Source organism: Pezoporus occidentalis, unplaced genomic scaffold, assembly GCF_034315485.1.
Source record: "Pezoporus occidentalis ecotype Australia unplaced genomic scaffold, CSIRO_AGI_Poc_V1 ctg86, whole genome shotgun sequence".
Taxonomy (NCBI): domain Eukaryota; kingdom Metazoa; phylum Chordata; class Aves; order Psittaciformes; family Psittacidae; genus Pezoporus; species Pezoporus occidentalis.
This window is the reverse complement of record NW_026916220.1, coordinates 9,111,453-9,129,569: the sequence shown is the minus strand read 5'-3', so window position 1 is coordinate 9,129,569 and position 18,117 is coordinate 9,111,453. Positions and strand designations below refer to the sequence as shown.

The window sequence follows — 18,117 nt, the reverse complement described above, 5'->3', positions numbered from 1 at the left end:
ATCAAATCTCTGCAATTATTCTGCTGTGTTTGCGCAGACATTAACTGCTAGAGAGCACAAGTCAAAACAGAGCAACGGAAATCAAGATGTCAAGAACTGGGGTTAAGTTTTGAGCTTTGCAGACTTTGTACAGGTGCATTTATGGACTACTAGGGCATCTTCATGATGCAGCAGGGTACTAGGATACCAAGAGACTCATCTTCTGTGCTGGAAGACCTCATGGGTAAGAACACAGGTTGGGACAAGCAGACAATTGGCACCATCCCTGCCTGCCTTTAACTTACTGTCATCAACAACAAACAGAACAAACTACAAAGAACATCACTGGCCAATGGTACCCAGTATCTAGGCTGTGCTTTTGCATAAGGAAACTGAGAGTTCCTGACAAAAAACAAATACAGCCATTTACAAAAAGACACAAATCTTCTGACTCTAAGTGTGCCATGGTATTTGCCTCCTGTTTTCCAAGCCCTGAAGCTTGGGCACCTCCTGAGAAATAAGTTCAAGCACACCAGTGCCTCACATGCTACTTTTCTAAATTAGCAAATTGGTAGATGCTCAGATGTGCCAAACATTATAGACCTGAGTAAAATGTACATGCAGTCCTGCTTAACATGCAAGATCTTTCCATCAATACCCTGGAGCCCCTCATTGGTCTTCAGACATGGGAGTATGGCCTGAATGCACAGAACACCTTTTGGGTGGCAAAAAGGAGACAAGAGATACTTCAGAGGAAGACTGAGCCTTCCCTGTACTATTAAAGGTTGCAGCCATTTGGCATGTTCAAAGGCAAAAGGGCAAACACTGCACAGCATAGGATGCTCAACAGGTATTAAACCTGCATTGGTGCAAAATCCCATCACCTTACATCCTGAGGTCCTGAATTTTCATCAGTTTCACATCTAGGGCTAAGTAACCAAGTCTCTTAGACCCTCTTCCATAAATAAGCTTGACAGTCCCAACACAGTAATGAATGCTGGGGGCTCTTATTGCCCCCACCTCTTCTAATGTCTTGCAAACACTACCAACCTCTCACCCTCCCATAAGCTGGATGTGCGTTACTTAAATCACCTGATAAACAGAGCAGAGGGAACAGGGAAGGCAAAGTAAACACTTACCAAGCACAATGACGACAGTCTTCAGGAGGCTCATCATGGTGTCCCTATTCCTGCGGGGTCCAGAACTGTGTCTGGACATTCTCATAGTCCTTTGGCGGACGTACCCAAAGATATGAGCATACAGGACGACCATGACCACAAAGGTGACCAAGTTGAAAATAGCCCAAAAGACCAGGTAGGAGTCACTGTAGAGTGGTGCCATGTTGGAGCAGTGAGTGATATCACAAATACAGTTCCATCCAACACTTGGTATGGCGCCCATGACTATGGCCATTGTCCAGATAACAACGATTACGACCACCACTCGCCGGTTGCTCATCCGAGTGTGTAGCTGCATTCGGAAAACTGTAATGTGCCGCTCAATAGCAATGGCCAACAAATTGGCTACAGAGGCCGTCAAGCTAGTGTCAATAAGACCCTGACGGAGAAGCCAGGTGCTTACAGTCAGTCTTCTAGTGTTGGGTCCTGTGTTGAACATTAAGTAAAAGTAGGCCAGTCCTGCAAAAAAGTCCGCGGCGGCTAAGTTGGCCATTAAGTAATAAATAGGGAAGTGGAATCGGCGGTTGACATAAATAGCCACCATGACCAAGAGGTTGGCCAGCATTATGAAGATGCAGACTGTAATCCCCAGTCCCATTACAAGCTTGCTGACAGTATTCCATTCAGTGGCTAGATATTTTCCACTTCGATTATAAAAGAAGGCAATGGTTTCATTGTAGTAGCACTGTGGTTCATTCATGGCTGTGGACTGAAAGAAAAAGGGAAAAAAAAAAAAAAGAGAAAAAGAAGAATGACATCAGAACTGAAATATGATTGTCTCCATGGACAAGACATACACAGAGAGTGGGGAGTGGGACAGGAAGGGAACAAGCTTCAGAACAAATTTATTTTTTCAGACTAAGTGGCATTCCGCAATTCGCAAACAAATGCTCTGAGGAGTCTAGTAACAGCAGCCAGATTAGAAACAACCAGAAATGTTTCCATCTGCTCTGGGAGCTAGCATGATTCCTGATGTAGTCGTAAATTCATAGCAAATGAGCTTCTGGCCAACCAGATGTGCTGAAAAATTCACTTAAAGAGAAAGGCATGCAATTCATAATTAAGAAAAGTTAGCTCTCTTACAGGACACCTTATTTACATTATCAGTGCATAAAACTGTTGTTTGGTTGTACCACTGTGAAGAGCTCTGCAAACAGGAGGAAAAGCTTACATTTCCCAGTAGGTTTTGACTCATTCAGATCTCCATCAGGGGTATTCCTTCTTGTCCCATCTTCAAAATTGGGAAGGACACCCTCAATTAAGACTGTCAGTGTGTTCTAAAACTAAGAATTGCCAGGGCCAGGGGCTATATCCTTAAAACGTAAAGTACATTTATAAACAATAAAAGAAGCTTGCCACTGTATTTCTATGAGCATTCTTCTTTCTCTATCAGCCACATTTCTGTATTTTGAAATAAATCATGCTTTTAAGTATAATTTGTGTGAACCAATTTATTCCAATTTGAATTAGGAGTGAGTCAATAAATCAGAAGAGTAGTATTTTAATACTAAAAACATCAAATCTTATTTCTTGTATTAAGTACTGTTACGTATTGTCAGGGAATATGTAAATCATTTTCTTGCAGAGTACTGAGCTGAGCACAGCTATGGGTGCAACAAAGACCCATACTCTACCAGAATGTAGAACTCTTGCATAGAAGTGTTGGCTAACAAAAAAAAAGGTTTAGTGAGTTTCCTTCCTCAATTATAATCAATTACTCAAGGTGCAATTCCCAAAAGGCAAACTGTAGGAAGAACCTCTCTGAACAACACCCTGGTTCCTTCTTTAGTATGGCTTAAAATGAGGATGTAATCATAATAATTAAAACAAAAATGAAACAGAATAAAACCACAGAAAATACACCCACCAAAAAAGCCCTCAAGAAACTAATGTCAAAAAAGTCTCTTTCTAAAGACACCCATGAGATGTGGCTCTGACACCCTTTTATGGCTGTGAAACTCTATTGACTAAACTTGAAGTTTCACAAAAAGAGGACCAGTTTTAGCAAGAAACAAGTAAGCCCAATGAAAGAACAGATCAACAATACTAAAAGATAAGAATTTCTTCTCATTAAAACATGCAAACAAAAACCCTATGCTTTGGACAGCTCCAATCATTCTGCAGGAAATGCTACACCCAACTTAACCTTTATGTGGAAACAAAAAATGTATAGAATTGGAAAACAGAATTAGTAATTGAACTCAAGCGAAAATAGTATCTGACAAAAATTTCCTTAAAATTATCCAAAGCTATTTCTCTTTCCCTCTGTTTGTCAACACAATTAAACTAATTCCTATGAAGCAATATCCAAAACTTTCACCAATATCCCAAATGCACTACATGACATTTAGATTTATGTTAAGGAAAAAGGTCTTTTCAGAATGATTTTACCTCCAACCTAAACATCGATTAGAAACATTTGCAGACCCAGGATAATAAAAAGCTAGAGTAAATAGTCTTTCTCAGCACAGTGACTATAAAACTTTTATTGTTCCTCTAGGATTCATCAACTCTTAGGTTAGAAACATTTCAGCCTTAATTATTTAAGAATTTTTAAAAGTTCTTATGTAGGATCTCTCTGTTGCATAGAAAAAACGATTTATAAGGGATAGTTAACAAAGAGAAACCTAGCTACAAGACATCTGGCTTTAATTCTTTGGTTAAAGACCATGTGGTAATAACGGGTCAAGTATAAGAACCCTTAAGGGAGAGAGGAAGTCATATGAATGAATTAGTGGCCCTTATAAAAGCTTGCCAACACCTGCATTAATTATGTGAATGCCCTGCGTTTTTTCTCTCTGTAGGAATATCTACATGCAGTTATACACTCTAATTTAGAGAGGAGGTCAGGACTCCAGGATCTAGTAGACTTTCATGATCCTGAATAAATTCTCTCTTTGTCTATAAATTTATTGATGGAAATTTTTCTTGCAGATGGCTGCTGCCTATACGTAACAATTCCTGATCCACAGTTGCTCTACAGATACACCTGGCAGAATATGATTTTTAATTCAGAAATTTGAAATGTGGTAAATCTAACTTTTTGTGCGTCTTTGTTTTGCACATCAGCTTAGAATGCGAATTATCCTTCCATTTTGTAATCCTGATTTTATTTTGTAGAATGTGAATTATCCTTCCATTTTGTAATCCTGATTTTATTTTCTAACCCCAGTTTTTATCCCTCAGCTTTTTCACATGAAATCTGACACAGATATGATTAAAAACAAACAGTCTCAGTCACAAAAAGCCAAGCCAGGGCTGAACATATGCAATGCACATAAGAACATGTAAAACAGTACAGAGTCTGATTTGTTAAATTTCAAAGCATGACAGCGCTTGAGCAATCTTGGAGGAATAGCATGAGGCTCATTAGCTTCTCTGATTTTGAAGACACAGGAACAAAACACTCTGTTCACATAAGGGATTTGAGAAGTTTTGTTTTCAGAGTGTGCTAATCTAAAACCTGGGATTGCCTTTAAAAGATTTTTTTCAGTCCCAAGGGAAAGAAAGGCAGCAGAAGAGACTGCTGACAAAAGTTCAAGCAGGGGACTTCCCAGATGATCAGCTTTCTTGCATGCCAATGTATATATTACAGGAAGGTTTTGACCTCCCAGGTCATGAACGTACAAATCCCAAGGCATCACACTTACCCCTACTGCTGCTATCTGACTGGAAAGGCTCAAGCAGCAGGGCAACACAACATATCTCTGAGTACTGAAAGTGTTAACATACCATAATGGGATATGCAAACGGGCAGACCCATCCCCTTCTTCTGGCCCTGCAGGAAAAGGGTCAGGGAAGTTTATATTTTAATTTCCTGAAGTTTCACTCAGTGTGTTTCATTGCCTGGGTAAGCCAGATGTGCAGTGCCCTGAGATTTACCTCATCCATTTAGTATATCTCAACAGAAGTTTAAAACAAACTGAGTTGCAAATTGCCCATGTTAACTAAACCTCTAGGACATGTCTCTGTAGAAAAAGAAAACATCTGAATTATGAACCAGCAAGACACATAAAGCAAAACGGAGTAATAGCGGCTAAAAGCAAAGCCTCCTCTAATCATGTGAGGTTGACTGAATACTCAAGACATGGCTGTCCCAAACCAAAGAACAAGAAAATCCTGAGTACATGGAGTTAAATCTCTTAATATGATGAGACACAGTAATAACCACAACACAATACACACAGGCCAGGAAATCCCATACCAGGACTTAGTAAATAAAACTCACTCTGCTTCTACTGTCAACACATAGTCATGCTGTAGCCGGAATACCACCTTGTCACTGGCTTTCCAGCTGCTATCTGCTACACTTGTCCTCTTGGCTCCTCCACTCTGGTGGTAAGAGACCATGCCAGTGAGGTGGCAGTGGAGAGACTGGAAGAAAAGCTTGTGTAAGCAATTTGCTAGTGTTTCATCCTTGATTCATCACGCTGCTGCCCCAAGTCTCCATCAGAGCTTGAGGACTGAGGTGAAGATTTGGATTTAAGGCAAAGAAGAGCTTGCCCATGGGACTTCCTTATCGTCTTGACCGGAGTGAAGAAGCCACTGTTTGCCTGGAGAGGGAAGGTGAGAGGGGATCTCTGGGTCCTGCCAGCTTGGTGCTGAGTGACAGCCCACCTGGACAGGGCTGTACATGGAGAGATGCTTAGGGTGTAAAACAAATACCAAGTGATGGATTCTGTCTAAACTAAGCATTTGTTAGCACAAGGTGCCTCAGGGGCAAATGATCAGTTTACAAATCCTGCTGCAATCAGAGTTTGCAGAGATCCCCAGTCCACTTAACAAAAAATATTAAAGAGAAAAGGACCCCCTCCCCTCCGGCATGCATGGGTTCATTTATTTCTCACTGAGAGAAACAGAGAACAGAGCTGAACATTCTTAGAATACTAAGGTCTGACTTTTACAGAGCTTTTAAGACTTGGAAGCCACAAAAATGATTCCACATCCAAGAAAACTCAAAAAAAAAAAAAAATTAACCCTAAACTCTCCAAACATAATCTGCTCCTCTCATTTTTCATTTACTGAACTAACCTCGACACACTGCTGATTTCTTACTGAGAACACAGACAAGAGATGAAAACCAATTTATCTGGCAAGGAAGGCATACAACCATTTTCCAAACAATGAAACGCCAACTACAAGCCAGAGACCTCAACTTTGCAGGAGTCATGCATTTTGCCTGTGCTCTTCCTAAAGTTTGGGAGACTCTGAGGAGACTCATGATATCCAAGATGAGTTTTTAATCGTGAGGTAGCTACCCTTGGATCCCCAAAACAATATTTATCATTCTCAGTGTCAGCCAGAAATCCAAAAACATTTCAGAAGAAATGCAAACTTGGGAATGGTAGGACTCCCAGACAGGAATAGGTGCCTTAAAGCTTTACATTTACTGCAGCAGCCAATGGAAAAGCAGTAGCACTGCTTTAAGTTTATGTAAATACTCTGAAGTTTACCAACATACCAGGAAGGCTTGAGCTGAAAAACTTAAGGGAACTGCCAACTTCAAAATCCCCAAATAAGGGTACTAATTAAGAAAATCTTTAAAATAAGCATAAGCAAGTATAGGAATAATTGAATCAATATGTAAATACTTTATCAACCCACAACTGCAAAACTATGGGCTTTATAAGAGTAAAGTTGTAACAGATGAGAAAAAAATTCCAATTTGCAACGAAAATTTCATCATTACCTAACGAAAAGCACAAACTATCATTCAAGCTGCAGAATACAAAAGAAACAAGATGTTTAAAAGTAAAGGGGAAAGTCAGTATTTCATTTAAAGATAAAAACAGCAGCTGAAGAGGCATTTAACCAAAATATAAGACAAAAAAAAAAAAGTCACAAAACAAGGGTCCCAATACATTATAGCCTTATGCCTGCTCTGCCTCATATACAGATATAATTTTATCTGTTCAATGAAAGTATGGAACCCTACCACCAAGATACAATGGCTCCATACATACGTTTTTCCAAAATGCATCTCCTAAAATAATAATTCGATGGACTTAAAGAAAACCTCGTATGATGAGATATGGTTTAGCACAGCAGGCAATTTTTTCATTTCACTGAACTCATTTTGCTCTTCACATAGCTGAAAAGACTACCAGAAATGGAACCAAGAAGTTATTTGTCTCCTACAGTTTATACCTGGAAAGGGTAACCCAACATATCTAGATACTCAGTGTACCAAAGAAAGAGACCCAGTTACCAGCAACACTGGAAAAAGAAGCTAAACTTCTTTTTAAGCAGAAGTTAAACTGCTGGAAGGTATAATTCACAACTGACAGATCCTGTTGGAAATTATGATTATGACCTCCACAGATTGTCTATAAAATCAGGGAGGGTGTTCACCTTAGTGCTTATTCACTGTTGACTACTACAAAGGCAAATTCAAAGATAGCTTCTGTGGCTAAAAAAAGAACGGGTAAGAGAAGGAAGTCCAGCTTACTCTAAAAATACCTTTCTTCTGGAAGATGCCTGGGTTGCTAACTATCAGGTCTGAAATACCTCAACTTGGCCCTACAGATTTTCAGGATAGATAAATCATGAGCCATGCAATTCACTATGTGGACACCAGAGGATTAGTGAAGAGCCATGATGGTCAGGAGCATACTGAAGTGATCCAGCAGGACCCTAGATTACCAGCTCTCTGGTTTAAACCTTTTCCACTTTCTACTGCTGTAGAAAGGAAGTGTGCATATACATGCAGTCTCTTTCACTGCATAATTCTGCAAGCAAAAGAAGATATAGGAAATTGAAAAGCTAGAAGAATTAGAAAAAATATCTTGGGAAAGACAAAGAGTGAACTCATCCCTCCAGCAACCTACCCAGTAATTCAGGCACTGCTATACTGTTGCTCCTGTTTCACAGATACAGCATTTTCAGACGAGCTGCATCTCTCACTAGAACTACCTATGTATTCTGACGAATGCTTTCCAGTTCAGGAGGAAATGAAGACTGTTTGAATCAGGGCAGAGTTCTACATCATCACAACCCCCTTTACATTGCTAGGATGACTTAAACACTGATTATCAAAGATTTGTTCCCAGACCACAGAGTACTTCTCTGCTTCCCCATCTCCTCCTTCCAAGCTTATCTCAAAGGGAGGGAATCATTGCAATGTGAAAGTATTGAAAATATAAGGTAATTGGTTTTGCCCCTAAGGGAGATGCAATCAAGCACGTTGAGCCCAAATGTCCCATATAGAGTACAGAAAGAGCTTCTTCAAAGCTCTTCAAGCTTCATTTTCTTCTGGAGGAGCTTTCATGACAAGCTGAGCTTCAGAGACTTTAGCCAGACATGGGTATAAGCTCACCTCCTGGCTTTCTGGGAGACACATGAAGGCAATTATATTCCATTATCTAATTTAGTGACTGAAATATAAAAGGTTACTGACACCTTTTATGCCTGCAAAAAATAGCCTGTGTCATGATGTAGTTTTCTCCACTATCTCACCCAGTTCATTCCCTACTGCCTACCTGTCTTATCCTCAACCTGAACATCATAGCCACACATCTGACCTGCTGTGAGTCCTTGAAAGCTGCTGTGCAGGACAGACCAAAGAGCCCAGGCCCAGAAAAAGCTTTCTGCAGGGAGGCACAGCACACAGTCCCTTACCTGTGACACTTTAGAAGCCATCAGAGGGAAGAAATAGTAGAGAAAAAGGAAAAAAAAATCCACAACTCTAACAAGAGAATTTCTGCTCACAATGAATAGCAACACGCATCCTTTGGGCACAGTTTGGTGATTAGTGAACCAAGCTGGGAATTAATTCTTGGCTCCAGCAGCTGGAAGACTGGCCTTTTATGCTGAAAAGATGTTGCAGGCTATTTGGGCAACTTCCATCTCCAGGGCACACCTTCCATCTCTCCTCACCAAGCAAACCAGGAAAGTGAGCACTTTGGGAGAGTTTAGCCTACAAGAAATATGCTTATTCAAAATTGTGTTCATGAGCATAGCAAATTTCATTTAGGGCTGAAAATGGAGATTTCCAAGTGGGATAAGACTATCCTGTGTTTACCATTGCAAATAATTTTTTTTTGTGAAATATACATCAGACAGTTTGGGCTTCTTTTGCTACATGCACTGCTTTGTGAAATTTATAAACATAATATAGAAAAATCTTTCCTAGGAATCTGGCAACAATGGGTTCTCTGTCAGTAACTTGTTCATACAGTACTATGCAGCTGCTTATAAAGCAGTATTGGTCTGTTTTGAACAAAACAAAGACGTATTTTGAGGCCCTGGTAATCTCATCTAGTATACCAATTAAAAAAAAAAAAACAGCATGGTGGTATTTAAGATTCCCTATGATGTCTAACTGGGTGGATGTACTTCTAATCACAAACTGTTTCTACCAGTCTCACCATTTCCATGTGTTCTCTTGTTTACCTTATTTACCACTGCCAGAGGACTGTTTTGTTAAAGAGGTTAATTTGTTTACTTACCTAGAAGGGGAAGAAAAAAAATCCCCACATTTGTCGGCTGCAGAAATTTGGGCACTAAATCTGAAATGCAAAGTGTGTTGAGCTTTGCTGGGGAAAGGGGTTATAACAGCTGTGTCTCCCCCCAGGAGTCTGCTCTCAAGCACCATTATAAAGAGGAAAAAGCTACTGATGATGACCATTCTGCAGCAAGGATAGTTTAAGTCTCTTTCACTCTAATTCAAATAAAAAGAAGGGAAAACAGAGAAGTATTCAATGGCACCAAGTGGGAGAAGTGTTTTTTGGCTCTGGTAACCACACAGCCATGAAAGGCCACTATAATGGAAACTGCTCTGGATTTCTTTTTAAATAGCTGCAAGGCAGTTATTTGAACGTATTCATTTACTTCTAGTATTTGGCTGATAGGATCCACTGCTGGCAAAAGCAAAAAGAGAATGATGAATTTTTGTTGCTTTCTTGTTTTAAGCATTTCTGAAGCACTGTTGGAAGTCCCTGGTTCATTAAGCAACTGGAGCTCCTATCATTTCTTCTTCAAAGCTTTTACTGCACAATTCATCTCACGCCATTCTCAAAGAGAAGATACGAATCACTCCACAGAGCACATTAATCAGTTTAGGTCACCACTTGTTATGTTTCCTTTTTGAAAACAGCAAAATCCTCTGGGATGCTTAATGGTTCTTACAGAATTATTTAACTTTCCACTTACTGCACTATCAGACCAATCAAGTTTCTATGATATAACTTTGCTTATACATCGTGGAGGAATGAAGTTGCCACATGTACCACAAAATATCCCCAACTTAAAAATCAGAAAGTTTTGTTATGTTTTGTTTCCAAGTGCAGCATAGCTTATCTAATCTGAAATCACTAGATTCTGCCTTACAAGAAAACTCCTCAGGAAAAAACTTAAAGCATATTCTGAAAATTTTTATTTTATTGACTTTTTTTGGACATATTATGAATGATGTCCTAGAACTGTTGTCCATTCCAGATTTCAGTTATGGATAGCTAAATTGCCCTGAAACTTTACTTATCCTTCACATTTAAACATGACCAAGATGCCTTAAATCTGTGCTCTTAATCACCACTTATGTTTGGCAACAGGATGCTGGGGGGGAAGAAGATGGGAGCAGAGAACTTCAAACAGCTCAATGCATAGGAAAGGTATGAAGCGACATGATTATGAAAAATATGTCACTTCAGTAGAGGGGTCAGAAACTGCTTTTGGTATTCTTTACCTGTTGACACACTAGCAACAAGAACATTTTAAAATGGTAACGACAATTTCACACCTGATATCAAGAAGTGACTTTCAAAAACCTTTTCAAAGTCTGAATCTTTTGTTACCTGACTCAGAAGACATATCTTGACAAAGATAAAATTTGCAATTAAATTACCAGTAACTCCCCTCATTGTGGTACCACAATGAGCATCTGTAGGATTCAAACCTAAAGTAAAACCTGTTAGGGTAGGCTTCAGGTCGCAAAAGGCCCTGCTGTGGTCTTTGAAATCCTTCCCTGTGGTAAATAAGAGCCTATTCTTGTTTGCTCTGTGCAGTTAAAGGACTGATGAAGGCAGAGGAATATTTATTACTGAGATGTATACACACATATACATCCATTTCTACAACAAAATAGATATTATTTACTTCTAAAGACTAAACTGAGTGTGAAAGAAACCAAATATCCTGGCAATACTAAACAAAAGCTTAAAGATAAGAGTTTAAAGTATAGAGCAAAATACTTCTTTTGTAACTGAGATGCTACCTAGCTCATGCAGAAGGCATGCAAGGCTACTTCCAAGTTCAAAAAAATCCTTAATACATTAGTTTCTAAATGTCTTCCACAGTACACTGTGGCATCTGCTCACTTTTAAAAGGCAAAATAATGTCCTCCAGAAAAAAAAAATAAACCCAAACCAACGTATTTTAATGAATATAGTTTTCTAAACTATACACAAAATTAATCTGTACGTCAACACAAACACTAACAGCAAGCCATGCAATTCCAGTCTGAAAAGTTCCTTACCTTAGTATTTCCACCTAATGATTTATCTCTTTAGCTGTGTCTCTCACTATGTTCTTCCCTTTTAAAAAACCTTCCTTACCCTTAGAAACATACACGTCTCCCAGCAGATTGACTGGAGCTATTACTTCTTTACATAGGACTGAAGACTTAGAGGAATCATCAGATCCACAATAGTTTACTGAAATCTATGGTAATTCATGCATGTATGTAAGTTTGTCTGTATGGGTATCAAATTTTTACAACATGAGGTTGAGAGAATGTTATTTTTCTACCACCATCTCCCACACTGAGTATTGTCTTTGCTTTCTGTTGCTATTTCTTTTTTGCTTCTGAGTCAAATCTCACTGAAGCACAGTCTCTAAAATTCAAGAGTGGAGGGAGAGCTGTCTGGATTACCAGTCAATGACAAGAATTATCCATTTATCTCTAGTCTTTGGTCTAGTGATGCAAGTCCAAGGCTGGATTTATTCAGTAGAAACTCCCTGCAGACACAGGACACATGCATTTATTCATGTGTAAGTAGAACAGAATGGTGACGGCTGATCACCAAAATTGTTTACAAGTGATACTTTTCTTCCACTCATTCTTGCACCACAGTTGACCTTATTTTCCCTTCAAGAAGACATTTATCCTAAACAACATTCTTAGATACACAAGTTTTTCATACACAAAGAAGGCTCTGAAGAGAGAACCCATGGGGACAGGGATGCAACTGCCTTTCAGAGTAAAGAAGGAAATGGCCTGAGCGCTTTTCTTCAGAGAGTAAAAAGAGTCTGGCAGCAGTCAGGCAGCCTGGGACACAAGCATACAGAACCCACCTCCTACTCTGCTGTAAAGATAGAGAATCCTTCTCTGACCCTAACAAGGACAGAGAGACAAGACACTTGAAAAGCACAAAAATACTTTTAAAATATACTAGTTCTTCATTTGAAACACAGGAGGAAAAAGAGCACAAAGAAATTTTTCCAAAGCAGATTTTGGATTCAGCTCATTTCACATCACCACCCATTAGTGTACATGTTTTACGTAGCTTCACAGGGTCCAGAGATCTCTGAACTACTGCATTTCTCAATGCATATTGCTAAGAGGTGTAGTATCCTGAGCCAAAGAATCTCTAGGAAACAAAAAAAAGGAAAATAAACATTAGCTCTCCAGTTTTCTGTCATCTAACTTAATCAATTTTGGTGCCCTCTTCAGTAAAATATACACCTATAAAACTTTAAATTGTAACAGACACTTGGTTTTTTATGAAATTCAAGGGACTTTAAAAATGCTTTTCTGAGATATCTCATTTTCCATTTGTAATCTTTACTTCACCAGAAAACGCAAGTATGCATTAAGTACATGGAGAAGAAGAAATCATTTAGGTATTTATACATACCACATCTGAAGCACGCACTTTGAATGATGAAGATTAATGTGTTAATAGTTGTAAGTGTATTATTCATTTTATCACTGCTTTTCACTTAGAACTTTGGCTTTTCTGGTAAGAACACTGAAACACATTACGGCCTTCTACTCTGTATTCATTAGGCACAGGAAAAACAAACCATAATGCAGGATCACCTACATGGAGTCAATAAACACCATATTTTGCCATGTATTTGCTTATACAGCAATGTCGTGTCAAAGCATAATAACATTCATAGCAAACAATGAATGTCTTTAATACAGTATTTCAGGAAAATTTACCTTGATGGCTCAGAAGTGAAACAGGAGAAAAAGTTAGGATTCAATGAAAAAGGTTCAATTAGTTCAGCTGCCAGAATTTCATCATGGTCTACTCACCTCAATGACCTCAGGCTGGGACATCATGGAGGATGGCACTAAATCAGTGGGGATATCCATGGTAGCTCAAAATGTCCCTCCTGTCCTTGCACCCCTCCTTTGCAGCTGCAAAGAACTGGTAGGAACACAGAAGTCCTCCCTTAGACCCTAGTCATGCTGGCATTTGCTCCTAGTAGGAAGGAAAAAGAGTAATTGTTGAGAATAACAAGAGAACTGATTCAGTCAACATCCAAGCCAGGCTGCTGCGAAACCAGCCTGTGAGTTTGCACAGCCTGACTTGCTTACATGACCATTCATAACAGATTTCCAAGAGAAGTTTAAAAGCGTACATTGGAATTTGGTCCAGAACAGCAAAACAATTCACTTGACCAAGGAAACCAAAATTCACAGAAACTGAATATAGCAAGAAGGCAATGCACAGACCATGTAAACATTGCAAGGAAAGACAGTCACCTCCACAGCATTGGAATTGTGCTATCTATATTGTTTTGTTTGGTTTTTTTTTAATCTCCCCCCCCCCCCCCCCCCCCCCCCCCGAAGAGTACTCATAGATTACTTTTTTTTTTTTTCTGGAATTTCAGATACATTTATTTCCTTAACAATTTTTTTTTCCCTTTCTGCCAAAGAAGCACAGTTTACCGTAAGTGAATACACTGAACTGCTGTGTGATGTCTGACCAGATGATCAACAGAACCAAGTTATTTCCATAACCTGAAGATGGCAAAGATCAGCTTCTGTGTATGTTTTGTCCAATGAAAAGCAAACAAAACAGGAGAAAACTGGAAATGGCTAAGAAATTAATCCTGTTTAAAAATTCCGTAAGAAGATACTAACAAGGAGGATCTGGTTGAAGCAGTAAGGGTTGAGGGCTGCCTTGGTTCCAGCGACCACGAGATGGTGGAGTTCAGGATCTTGTGTGGTAGGACCAGTAGAATAGCAAGTAGAATTGCAACCCTGGACTTCAGCAGGGCAAACTTTGGCCTTTTCAAGCAATTGCTAGGGGAAATCCCATGGGCAAGGCTGCTTGAAGGTAAAGGGGCCCAAGATAGTTGGTTGACATTCAAGGATTGCTTTTTCCGTGCTCAAGATCGGAGCATCCCGACACGTAGGAAGTCAAGGAAGAGGGCCAGGAGACCTGCGTGGCTAAATAGGGAATTGCTGGGTATGTTCAAGTGGAAGAGGAGAGTTTACAGGTCATGGAAGGAGGGGCTGGCCACTTGGGAGGAATATAAGGCTGCTGCTAGAGGATGTAGGAAGACAGCTAGGAGGACTAAGGCATCCTTAGAATTAAAACTGGCGAGAAGGGTCAAGGACAGCAGAACCAGCTTTTTCAAATACATGGCAGACAAAACTAACACCAGAGGCAATGTAGGCCCACTGATGAACGGGATGGGTGCCCTGGTGACAGAAGATGCAGAGATGGCAGAGTTACTGAATGCCTTCTTTGTCTCTGTCTACTCTACTGCAGGCAGTCCTGAAGAGCCCTGTACCCCTGAGACCTTAGATGAAGTCAGGTCAACGGAGCTGTTTCCCTTAGTCGATGAGGAATGGGTTAGAGATCAGTTGAGCAATCTGGACATCTGTAAATCCATGGGTCCAGATGGGATGCACCCGCGGGTGCTGAGGGAACTGGCGGAAGTCATTGCTAGACCACTCTCCATCTTTACCAAGTCTAGGGAAACGGGAGAGGTGCCTGAGGACTGGAGGAAAGCAAATGTCACTCCAGTCTTCAAAAAGGGCAAGAAGGAGGACCCGGGTAACTATAGACCGGTCAGCCTCACCTCCATCCCTGGGAAAGTGATGGAACACCTTATCCTTGGTGCCATCTTAAGGCATATCAAGGATAAGAGGGTTATGAGGGGCAGTCAACATGGCTTCACCAGGGGGAAATCATGTTTGACCAATCTCTTAGCCTTTTATGAGGAAATAACACGGTGGATGGATGATGGCAGAGCAGTGGATTTGGTCTACCTTGACTTCAGCAAAGCATTTGACACAGTCTCCCACAGCATCCTCACAGCTAAATTGAGGAAGTGTGGACTGGATGATCAGGTAGTGAGGTGGACTGCGAACTGGCTGAAGGAGAGAAGCCAGAGAGTTGTAGTCTATGGGGCTGAGTCTAGTTGGAGGCCTGTAACTAGTGGAGTGCCTCAAGGGTCAGTACTGGGACTGGTATTATTTAATATATTCATCAACGATTTAGATGAGGGAATTGAGTGAACTATCAGCAAGTTTGCTGATGACACTAAGCTGGGAGGAGTGGCTGACACGCCAGAAGGCTGTGCTGCCATCCAGCAAGACCTGGACAGGCTGGAGAGTTGGGCAGGGAATAACTTGATGAAATATAACAAGGGGAAGTGTAGAGTCCTGCATCTGGGCAGGAACAACCCCAGGTTCCAGTATAGGTTGGGGAACGACCTGTTAGAGAGCAGTGTAGGGGAGAGGGACCTGGGGGTCCTAGTGGACGACAGGATGACCATGAGCCAACACTGTGCCCTTGTGGCCAAGAAGGCCAATGGCATCCTGGGGTGTATTAGAAGGGGGGTGGTTAGTAGGTCGAGAGAGGTCCTCCTTCCCCTCTACTCTGCCCTGGTGAGACCCCATCTGGAATATTGTGTCCAGTTCTGGGCCCCTCAGTTCAAGAAGGACAGGGACCTGCTGGAGAGAGTCCAGCGCAGGGCAACAAAGATGATTAAGGGAGTGGAGCATCTCCCTTATGAGGAAGGACTGAGGGAGCTGGGTCTCTATAGTTTGGAGAAGAGGAGACTGAGGGGTGACCTTATTAGTGTCTATAAATATATAAAGGGGGAGTGTCACGAGGATGGAGCCAGGCTCTACTCAGTGGCAAACAGTGATAGGACAAGGGGTAATGGGTACAAACTGGAACACAAGAGGTTCCACTTAAACTTGAGAAGAAACCTCTTCTCAGTGAGGGTGACGGAACACTGGAACAGGCTGCCCAGGGAGGTTGTGGAGTCTCCTTCCCTGGAGACATTCAAAACCGCCTGGACACATTCCTGTGTAACATTATCTAGGTGTTCCTGCTCCAGCAGGGGGATTGGACTAGATGATCTTTTGAGGTCCCTTCCAATCTCTAGCATACTGTGATACTGTGATACTGCATATCTTTCCCCTCAATCAGGCCAGACATACACCACACAACCCACAAATTAGCCACCACAGAAAGGATCTTGGAGACTCATCTAATGCTCTCTTTATCTACCACTTCCTATTCTGAGTCACAAAGGAAAACCTCTCATGCTGAGTGTATTCAGCATCCAACAAATATACCAATAAATGAGCCCATACCTGGTGTTTTTCAAACTTAGACCATGGTGTAGCCATACAAACAATGCCAGTGACTTTCACGGCCACTGGTTCATTGTTTCAAACACAGCACCTACTTCCCAAGCCAAGAACAGATAAGTGCTGTAGGAAAGTTGTACTCCACAGACTTTTCTGAGTCAGTTGTGGGTTTGTTTTTTTTTTTATTTTTGTTCATTTAACTCAGCAGTTGCATGCCACTGTGGAAATTATTCCTCCTTCTTAAAAAGCATCATCTTGAAATGCCTGCTTCCCATTTTAACACATCCCCACATACCTTACGTCACATGCAGCTGCCTCATTTGCCAAGCTCTAGGATCACTTTTTCCATCTTTATACAGCTTTCCCGTGACCCCTATTCTTTCCTACTGATTTCTTGCTAGTAACCTTTCATTTTTTCCACTCCTTGCTCCAAATTTCTACTACTGTACTCATGGAGAGGACAGAAAATGGGGATTTAGTATTCCTCTGAGAAAGCCTTCACTGGAAGTCAAAGAACCAAGCTACACATCCTTCAGGCTCCATATTTTCTTTTTCAAAAATAAAGTTTTGTCTGCTGTCTGAAATTCACTGATTGTTCCACTGTGAATAACGGATAAAGGAAACAGTATTAACTTGAAACTACTGCTCTTTTTTGGCTTAGTGAAGCTTTGCTATTTGACCAAGAAAAGTGATTTTCAGTACAATTCCATCAATGACCTCAAGATCCTTAACCAGCACATTTCATCACTGTCTTATGAGCTGTCACAAATGTAACTTCAGTAAGATCTCAGAAGACCTTTGTTTCTGTTCTTCTCAAAACATGCTTAAGAGCAGCAGTGTCACTGCATCTACTTTACAGCAGCTCATTGTTAGTTTTTTTTAAAGTTTATTCTCTTCTCTCAATCCTGAAATGCTGCCACTCTTGAAGATGGGGAAAAAGTTATAGATGAATCAGAACTTTAGGGGAAAAAAAAGACTATCTAGACCAGTACCAGAGGTGTGCTTAGAGTCCTGTTTGCCACATGTAAAAAGGACAGAAAATGATAATTTTTACTAGGGATCATCACAGACCAGAAGAGTAAAAACTAAGGACAAAGTCCTTAGTTAGCTTTAGTTAGCTCTGTGTACTCCAGGTAGAACACTAATGTCAGAGAAAGCATGACCCCATAAAATCCAATGAGCATTTTTAAGAGATGAGAGGATAAATATGCCTGTACTTATTTTTCACCATCTCTCCAAGAAATAGAAAACACAGGATTAGTAAAAAATCCTAAGCCTACAACCATTTGACATTCCCCCTTCTGCTCCTAGATACATCTTCATTGCTTGTATTGCACTGATCCCTCAATTTGGCCAGGAGAAGGAATGTTCTTCTGCATCCACCTTACTTCTCAA

The 18,117-nt window shown here is 40.5% G+C and overlaps 1 protein-coding gene across 3 annotated transcripts in view; it reads right to left on the bottom strand.

Annotated features, from left to right (window-relative positions):
- The window catches only part of LPAR1 (lysophosphatidic acid receptor 1), a 73,305-nt gene that overhangs the window by 35,319 nt on the left and 19,869 nt on the right, over positions 1-18,117 (bottom strand). For all 3 annotated transcript variants that reach the window (XM_062604368.1, XM_062604366.1, XM_062604367.1), the window contains 2 exons: positions 13,417-13,585; positions 1,119-1,866 (listed from right to left, as the gene is read on the bottom strand). In XM_062604368.1, the coding sequence (XP_062460352.1) occupies positions 1,119-1,866; positions 13,417-13,476 (808 nt within the window). In that variant the 5' untranslated portion in view covers positions 13,477-13,585. The remainder of the gene's footprint in view (positions 1-1,118; positions 1,867-13,416; positions 13,586-18,117) is intronic.